Source organism: Sciurus vulgaris (assembly GCF_902686455.1).
Source record: "Sciurus vulgaris genome assembly, chromosome: 5".
NCBI classification, from domain to species: domain Eukaryota; kingdom Metazoa; phylum Chordata; class Mammalia; order Rodentia; family Sciuridae; genus Sciurus; species Sciurus vulgaris.
The window spans coordinates 164,225,331-164,234,911 of NC_136465.1; the positions used below are offsets into that span (position 1 = coordinate 164,225,331).

The window sequence follows — 9,581 nt, forward strand, 5'->3', positions numbered from 1 at the left end:
ACCGCTCTGGCCTGAGTTTCTGGAAGATACAGTGCCTTCTCTGGGCCAGTCACTAGGCATGCCCTGTGTGCTGGGCATATACTGAGCGATTACCGCCACAGGGAGCCTATACTGTTGTATCCCCTTTTTACAGATAAGAATACTGAGGCCCAGCGTGCCAAGTAACTAGCCCAAGGCCCACAACCAGTAAGGGGTGGAGCCAGATGGTAACCCTAGGCTGTCTGGCCGTGTTCTGAGTCCTCTGCTCTGCTGCCCCTGAATGGAGACAACCACACAGAAAAGACCTGTTTTTGTTTTGTTTTGTTTCATTGAGAAAGAACTTCAAACTGCAGCTCTTAATTGCAGGTCAGTTATGAGCAGCGTGGGACAGGTGACATGCTAAGTTCACTGCAGACTTTACCCTTTAAAACCTACAACAGCCGCTGAGGTTCTATGTGCTATGTCCACCCAATCTGTGGATGAGGATACTGAGGCTGGGAGGGTGGCTGGCAAGGGGTGCTGCTGAGGTTCACCTCGGTGTGTCTGCCCGATCCGGACACATACCACCAGGTGTCAGGTGAATCCCACAAGCTCCAGACACCCTCGACCGAGCGGCCTCAGCTCCTCTGCCGCCAAGAGCTCGTGTCTGTTCGGCATTTATTCCATGGGTTCGGGGAGATGCTGATCTTCTGTCAAAATCGTAACTTGAAATCAATTTGTTTCTTCCACTTGCCCAAACAGGGTCATCGAGCTTAAAGAAGGAAGGGGGGAAAAATCACTCAAGATTTCCCCCCGTTCTTGCTTCCCCTTTTTTAATGAGTTCCCCAATTAGGCCAGCCTGGGGAGCCTCACTCTGGCTCCTTATTCTGGGTAATAAAATAGGTCACTAGCTCCTGCTTGGTTTCGGAATTTCCGCCCATCAGGATCCCACGTGCCTGGAAGACAAAGATGCTCCCCCTGGGCCCAGGGCCGGGGCTGGGGCTCCGTGGTGGAGCCCGTGCCTGGCACGTGTGGGGCGCCAGTTCGATTCTCAGCACCATGTATAAATAGATGAGCAAATAAAGGTCTATCAACATCGGAAAAATAATTTTTAAAAAATACACTGGCGGAAGGCGGCCAAGGCGTTTTCTTCAGCATGCAGTGTGTCCGGGCGCCACGCCGCTGGCTCTGGAGGGACACTGTGGCACGATCCAGGCTGGCCGACCCTTGCTGTGTCCCTGGACCCATCCCTGACCCACTGCCGTGTCTTCTGGGGAAATGGAGCAAGAAAGTCCCTGTTCCTTCTGTGCTTCGTGCTGCATCCTAGGGTTCCAGCCCTGGCTGTGCTGTTCCTGGCGCAGGTGGGCGAGCGCCTGTCCCGGGCCTCGGTTGGTCACCTGAACCTGGGAGTGGACGGTTGCAGCCCCGCAGCTCCGGGCTCTGAATCCTACAACAAGGGTCTTTACCCCAGGTGTCCTGCAGTCCCTGTGTCTTAGCCATCTGCGGGCACCAGGGCAATGCCGGTGACTTCGCCTGTGCTCTGCCCTGTGTGTCCCCAGGTGTGTAGGCTCCTCAGCCAACAGCTGGTGGGTTCTGATGGCTTGTCCCTATAGCGTGCCTGGTGGCCTCCTGCTCCGCCGTCATTAGGACTGTAAATGGGTCGTCCTTCCTGAAAAAGGCCATGAACTGACAGACAGACAAATCTTAGTACTGAAGGACGTTAACGTGTTGGCATAAAGCTGATCACCCTCGTGAGTCCTGCGGGTACTGGGCACCTCGTGCCTGGAACCCGTCAGATACCCGCCACCCACCCCAGCAGCCCCCAGGCGGGACATGAGTTGAACCCACACCATTCATGGTGATGTGCCTGGGATGGGGACTGCGAGCCTGAGACACAGGGGCCTGGGTGACGGTGGGGAAATGGCCCCTGGGGACCAAGGGTGGAGAAGAGGGGCAGGGCGGGGTGAGGCTTTGGAGCCCATCTTCAGAGTCGTGCCCGCTTTCCTCTGGGCAGAAGGCTACCGTCCCCTCTCCAGGAATATACGAGCTGCAGAAATGAAAGCCCCAGGGAGTGGCCCAGGTCCCTTTGGACAGTGGGGAAGTGGGATCTCGCGGAACTTGCTCCTTTATGAAGAAATCAATCGACCCTCGGGCGCCGCTCACTCCGTCGCCCACTTGCTCTGACACTCCACCTGTGCCTTGCCGTTGGTGAGCACACGTTGGTGGCTGGTCTTTCCACAGCTAGGGCTCCTTTGACCTCCAGCCTCCTTAACAGCTGCCCATCAAGGTCCTGCCAGTCACAACTGTCTCCTCCGTCAGCAGGATACTGACTCTCCCCGGATCAGGCATTGTGCACAGATGACAGATGTACTTGACATTAATGGCAGAGTCTGCCCAGGTAAAAAGCATCGCCAAGTCAGCAGTTCTCCGAGTGGAACAGAGGCCACCAGCCCCAGCATTGGCTTGGTGGGACCACGACCAGGCAGCGGTCAAGGCCAGGCACCCTGGCCCCCAGGCCCACCGAGCCGACTTGCTCGGGGTGGCATCTGAGAACCCATACTTTACCCACAGCAGATTGAGAACTGCCGTCAGGCAGAGTGACCTGCAGACTGTACTGCCAGCCACTTACAAAAGGACCCTCCGTGATGTTTATGAGGATAGCTGCTACTTCCTGAGCGCCCGCGGTGTGCCGGGCACTGTGCCAAGTGCCTTCCCTGTGGGCTCCCCATCCTTCAAACCACCCTGAGAAGTAGGCACTCTTACTGTGCCCAGTTCACAGATGGGGAAACTAAGGCCGGAGGAGGTCAAGTGACTTGGGCAAAATGTAAGTAGAATATGCTGGAAAGAGAGTCAAGAGAGAGCCCTTGAAGCTAGCTGGAGAAGTGGGGGGACCCTCTGCCTGAGAGGGTCCCTCTCTGGGAGGCCCCGAGGTGGGGGAGGGGGAGGGGAGCCTCCTCCCTCCCTCCTGCCAGCAGTGACCCTGAGAGCCCGAAGCCGGCCAGCAGGTGCAGGCCCGCCTACCCCTCTGACTTCTGATTTCCCAGGAAATCCAGCCTTCCGAGCAGCGCGAGAGCAGCGTCCCTCCTCACCATTGTCCCTGCTCCAGGCCACCATTCATCCCAGGGCCCACTTGGCAGCAGCCCCATCCCCTTCCGCACCCCCAGGCCTCCGGAAGCCCAGACAGAGGCCCTGAGATGTAAATAAGGCTCTTCCAGCTGCACCTGGCCGCCGGGAGGGAGCCGGGCACCAGCCTCTCGCCAAGCGCCCGGTGGGCAGCCCGGGCGCCCCCGCGGCCCAGCATTTGGTTCCCTTCCTCTCGCCTGGCCTCACCCAATGGGTGGGCAGCGCCAGCATCCTCCCTTCTCCAGGGCTGCCGCCGGCCCGGCCATTTCCACCCCGGCCAAGAGCCCAGCTGCGTATCTTGGCGTCCACCTCTGGGCTGGGGCTGAGCTCCGTGCCAGGGCCCTGCGTGGGAAGAGGGGGCGGGTGAGGTGGAGGCTCGGGAACCCGTGAGCCTCGGCAGCCGCCAGGGCTGTCAGCTGTCCGTCATCCGTGCGCACTCAATCCTTCCTTCCCTTGACCAATCCTGGAGTGTCTACCGTGTGCCAGGCACTAGGACTGTAACGATGAACCAGGAAAATGGAAGCCATCTGCTGCGGGGCTTGGGGGTGTAACCGAGTGGTAGAATGTCGCTTAGCGTACAGGAGGCCCTTGTTCCTTTCCCAACACCACCAAAAAAGAAAAAAATCTGCCCTCTCCCCTCTGCCCTCTGTCCTCTTAAAGATCCAGAAGGAAGAGACCAGCAAAAGTTGTGATAAGTGGATCAGAAGGAGAGGGAACTGAGACCGGGGAACTGAGGCCCCAAAGGTTTCTCTCTCTCTCTCTCTCTTTCTCTTTCTCTCTCACTCTTCTTGGTACTGGGGGTTGAACCCCAGGGTGCTTAATCACTGAGCCACATCCCCAACCCTTTTAAAATATTTTAGTTAGAGACAGGGTCTCGCTGAGTTGCTTAGGGCCTCACTAAGTTGCTGAGGCTGGCTTTGAACTTGTGATCCTCCTGCCTCAGCCTCCCGAGTCGCAGGGATTACAGGCATGGGCCACCACATCCGACCAGAGGTTTCTCTTAGTAGCCACACTGATCATGAGTTTTCCTGGTTGCGCTTGGGGATGTCCCTAGCCTAACTGGTTCCACCTGGCTTTTTCTGTAGTTGGTTCTGGGGCCCTTCAGCTGAGGAGGGGCACTTGGCTTCGGTGCATCAGGGGCTCAATAGGGCAACCCTTACTATCGTGGAATGCCAGGGGAAGGCTCCCGGTGGTGGCCCTCAGGCAATCCCAGCCCGGCCAGAGACAGTGAAACCGTCCCAGGATCACACACCGGTCCCCGCTCAGTCCAAACCTCTACTTTAGTTTACAGCCACCAGCATTGGACCTCCAAAGCTGTGCTCCCTGCCAGAGCAGCCCTGGGATCCCAAAGAACTGACAAAAACTGGAGCAATTACATCTGCTCTGGGGAGACCCCAGCCTCAGAAGTGTTCGATGCTCCCCTATGATCGCAGTCAGCTACCAGAGTGAGCCCCCAGCTCCACTGGCTGTCCTGGAGATGGGAACTCCCAGCTGGGTCTCTGAGCACAGTCTGCCTGGATTCAAACCCCAGCCCCAGTTTCTAGCTCTCTGAACTTCAGCAGGTTACTTATCCCCCCACCTCGGTTGCCCCGTGTATAAATTGGGAGTACTAGTGATACCTGCCTCATAAAGTGTGAGGATTAACCATGACTGGAACATAGTAGATGCTCAGTAAAATGGTAGCTGTGGAAAGGTGTGCCTCTCTCTTGCTGCAGCTGTGGTTTCTATAGTAAGTCCTGGTGACCAACCCTTTCCCTGAGTTTAAGAATTGCTGGACCAGAAGGAAATGTCATAGAGCAAATCAGCTCAATGGGTTCTCTTCCTTCCCCCAGTTCTAAAATGACAAATGAAAGCAGTACATCAGAAATATTCAGATTTTCAAATAGAGAAACTGAGGCTGGGCCCAGTTAAAGGCAGATTCATACGACCCCAGTGACCGAAAGCGTCCAGATTTATCTCTTTCTCTGGATTTCCATTTCCCTGCACCTCCCCTACCCGAGGCAGTAAAATGGGCAACGAATCTCCCTTCCGTGTGGGTCTCGCATCTGAGGGAGGTTGCAAACATCACAGAAGATGTTTTAATTTAAGGGAAACCAGCTCTTCATCCTTTTAAGATGAAACGTAGTAAAATTTTAAAGACTTTGTCCAACAATCCCTATATTTGGTACTTAAAGTAATTATAGTTGCCTTTTTTAAATGTCCAAATTAAAAATAGACATCGCAAGGAGAACACAGGACACAGCCCAGAGCCCAGAGCCATGTCCACGGTTTCCGAGAATCAGCCCTCCCCTGACCTAATGGGTACTTTGGGGAGATCAGAGGGAGAGGAACGGATCTGGAGGCTGGGGGCGGGGTACGTCTCGGAGCCTCCTGGCAGCAGATGGCGAACCTGGATTCTGTGTTCTGTAATTAAGAATAGCTGTGAACTGGTGAGAGATGTTAGATTATAGTCATTTCCGCATAGTATAAATGTGGTTCCAAAGTTGGTGGCTGGACCATCAGCATCAGCACCCCCTGGTGTTAGGGATTCCCCCAAATTCATGTCAAATTCTCAACCCCCATGTATCTCAGAATGCCACTGTGGTTGGAGATGTCGTTAAAGAGGTGATTAAATAAAAACGAGGCTGTTTGGCCAGGGCTCTAGCCCTTATAACAAGAGACCCCAGTGGGCACCTGCACAAGGGAGGGTATGTGAAGAGGCAGGAAGATGAGCAGTCATCTTTGGACCCAGGAGAGAGCCCTCAGGGAACACCAACCCTGCCCAGCACCTTGACCTTGGACTTTAGCCTCTGAAACTGAGAGAACGCCTTTCTGTTGTTTAAGCCCCAGAGTCTGTGGTGTGGCTGCCGTAGCAGACTAACACACAGGGAACCTGCTAGAAATGCAGGTTCTCAAGCCCTGAACCCAACCTGCTGACTCATCAACTCTGGGAATGGAATCCAGCAAACTGCTTTATGTGACTTCCGTGCATCTAAAGCTGGAGAGCCACTAGCGTGCGGTATTGTCGATACTTATTATTGAGCCCCGGGGGAGAATGACACGGGTGTGGAAGGAAGCACTGACCTGCTAAATACAAACCACCTTTTTGTAGGCTCTGTGATCTCTGGAAGTGTCTCAGTGGGCTCCTTGATTGACAGGCATATATGAAAGGGGTCTATAGACAGGGAACATGGAAGCGGCCTGGCTTAGAAATTGAAGTTACAAGGTGCTGGGTGTTGGAATAAGTAGGAATGAGAAGCTGCTAGAAACCCTGAGTGGTCATACAGCACAGTAGCAGGGATTCTGTGCCCAGAGGGCCTGCCCAGAGCCACCAGCAAGCGCCACAAGGATCACACAGGACTTCGCTTCCCATTCATCGTCCGCTGTGCTGACGGAGTTCATCTGAATGTTCGCTTTGTGCAGGTCTTGCCGTTGGATACCTAGCCTTACATCTGTGCAGAGTTTAGTGACGATGTATTCTTAAGCATTCCAATCAAGACTATTCTGAAATGGTGTGAAAATTTAAAAACTATTTTAATTTGTTTTTATTTGCTCGTGGCCCAGGTGAGTTTCCTCTGGACATGGCTGCGGTTGGAGAAGCTCTCTGGCCCCAGGCCTCCAGTCTCCCTGAGGGAGGTCACGTGGACCTTGCTGTGGCAGGTGCTCTACGAGAAAAAAACCGCAGATGCCACATTTCAAAGCCCCATTGAATTATTTTCTGCTTCTGTGATCGGAGGGATTGGAAGGAAAGGGCCACCATGTCTGGGTTCCATATTCCCTGACTCTGTGGCCCAGATGCCATATTAACTGAAGCACAGCATCCCTGGGGATCCAGATGCCCAGAAAATTGTCTTCAACTGGAAAGAACTGGAGGGGGGGGACTGGACCCCCTCATTCTTCTGCTCATCTTAGGAATTTATTGCCTTTAAAATTATCCTAAGATGGCAAAATGGATAGGCCCTGCTTTCTTCCTAGTCTTTCCGTTTCCTGTAAGGACTTTTTTCTTCTTAATGGCATTGCTTAATAGCCCAAGTTGCCCATGAATGCTCCTCTTAAGGTGATGGATACATCTGCTAGGTAGTAGGAATTGCAGAGGTCAGAGTTTTTCTATTCAAAATAAATATTAATTGAATTCAGCGACCTAGGACTGACCTGTGGCAAAACTATAGTGTCGGCGAGATCCATCTTTGAGATTCCTGACCTTCTCTCTTAGATTTCTTGTTTCTTCTTTCATAAAAGAATGTGTACCGGTTCACCACCCTGGACCCAGCCCGGGGAATTCTCGGGGCAACAGGGAAAATGGGTTTTCCAGGAGCGCCCTTCGGTGATGAAGGGCGGGGGTCGGGATGAGTCTGGAAAAGCAGATTGGTGCTGGATGTGGAGAGGGTCAGCAGACCAGTATGTGAGTGCGGACTCTTGGGACAGGGAGGAAACCAGCACACCACATCACCCGCAGCTCCAGGACAGCCATCCCACAGCCTGGTGCCCCAGTTTGTCCGCGACTTTAAGCACAATTAACGAGTCCTCTTCTGTTTAGAAGAAGGGCCAGCACGCCCTTTTGAGAGCTGTTGGGTAGTGCTGTGGCCCTGAGCTTACAACAGGGTATTACCACTCCACACAGGGCCCTGAATCCCTGGGAACTGGAGACCAAGATGGCACAGCACAGGCATGGTGGTCTCCCGGCTCCTCGTCCAGAGCACTGGCACAGACGGGCGCGCACAGCCCATGGGAGAAACTTTTGTTCTTGGAACTCAGAGGAGCACAGACAGGCCCCGGGCAGTCCCCTCTGCCTCTCCTGAGCTGCCGGCTCTGTGCCAGCTTGGGTTAGGCCTCCTCCTGGCTCTGAGCAGCTTCCTGTACCTGGGAGGTCTAGATGCACTCGGAGTAGCCAAGTGGAGACGTTCCAGACGCGCTGAGCTCTCTCTCCTCTTGTGTCCCCTCTGCAGCTGGAGCTCTCCAACACCGCCGTCCTGCACCAGATGAGGCGGGACCAGGTGACAGACACGTGCCGGGCCAACAGCGCCATGAGTCGCAAGCGGCGCGTGCTGACCCCCAACGACCTGAAGCACCTGGTGGTGGATGAGGACCACGAGCTCATCTACTGCTACGTCCCCAAGGTGGCGTGCACCAACTGGAAGCGGCTGATGATGGTCCTGAGCGGGCGGGGCAAGTACAGCGACCCCATGGAGATCCCGGCCAACGAGGCGCACGTGTCGGCCAACCTGAAGACCCTCAACCAGTACAGCATCCCCGAGATCAACCACCGCTTGAAAAGCTACATGAAGTTCCTGTTCGTCCGCGAGCCCTTCGAGAGGCTGGTGTCCGCCTACCGCAACAAGTTCACGCAGAAGTACAACACGTCCTTCCACAAGCGCTACGGCACCAAGATCATCAAGCGCCAGCGCAAGAACGCCACGCAGGAGGCGCTGCGCAAGGGCGACGACGTCAAGTTCGAGGAGTTCGTGGCCTACCTGATCGACCCGCACACCCAGCGCGAGGAGCCCTTTAACGAGCACTGGCAGACGGTCTACTCGCTCTGCCACCCCTGCCACATCCGCTACGACCTCGTGGGCAAGTACGAGACCCTGGAGGAGGACTCCAATTACGTCCTGCAGCTGGCGGGCGTGAGCAGCTACCTGAAGTTCCCCACCTACGCCAAGTCCACCAGAACTACTGACGAAATGACCACAGAGTTCTTCCAGAACATCAGCTCAGAGCACCAAACGCAGCTCTACGAAGTCTACAAACTCGATTTTTTAATGTTCAATTACTCAGTGCCAAGCTACCTGAAATTGGAATAAGGGGCGGGTGGGGCCGGGGGTGGGGGCGGGGAGAGGGAGAGAGAATCATGCTTTTTAATTTAAGATTTTTATTTGTCAAAAGAATTATATGGATATTGGGTTATTTTGTAAATTAATATTTCTTTGGGGAACATGCTGCGAGCAGCATAGTGAGAATTATTTAAAATCCTTCGAAGGGAAGGACCGCTGTCTTTGCAGGGGAATAGGGTGGATTGTCCTTGAGTTTTTAGAAGTGAATACTGCAACACTGTCTCAAAGGTTTCCTTGTGTTCTGGTGAATTCCATGACTTGTGCATTCCATAAATTCTAATTAATATTATTTATAGTTATTTAAACACGGTCTCTGTATAGATTTCTTTTTGGCAGCAGAATGCTGAGGTCTTTGCTGAAGAAATCTATGGTTTGAGCTTTGCTTGCTACAGCTCATTTGGGGGCACAATGTTCTCCCTACTAACCTCTCATGGAGTCCTCTGGTGACAGACCTCGTGATGAGTGTGAATGCCACCGTTCTTGAAGTTCTGCTAGAGATAAATAGGTCGCTATTGCACTTAGAGGCATCTTCCCAAGGCGCTAATTCCAAACCCATTGCAATTGACCCCAAAGTCCCTTGCACTTAAGAAATGTGACTTTTTTTTTAAACCCAAGGAGAGAGCTGATTGTAGCAATTTTTTTTCACCAGAATTAGCAGACTGATAGGATAGGCTTTTTTACAGAAAATGT

At 53.7% G+C, this 9,581-nt stretch overlaps 1 protein-coding gene across 2 annotated transcripts in view; it reads left to right on the plus strand.

The window, feature by feature from the left end:
• Nucleotides 1-8,861, plus strand: part of CHST11 (carbohydrate sulfotransferase 11) — a gene marked incomplete at its 3' end in the record, with an annotated part of 251,388 nt that extends 242,527 nt beyond the window's left edge. For both annotated transcript variants that reach the window (XM_079140445.1, XM_079140444.1), the window contains exon 3: nucleotides 8,007-8,861. In XM_079140445.1, the coding sequence (XP_078996571.1) occupies nucleotides 8,007-8,861 (855 nt within the window). The remainder of the gene's footprint in view (nucleotides 1-8,006) is intronic.
• Between the last annotated feature and the right edge of the window lie 720 nt (nucleotides 8,862-9,581).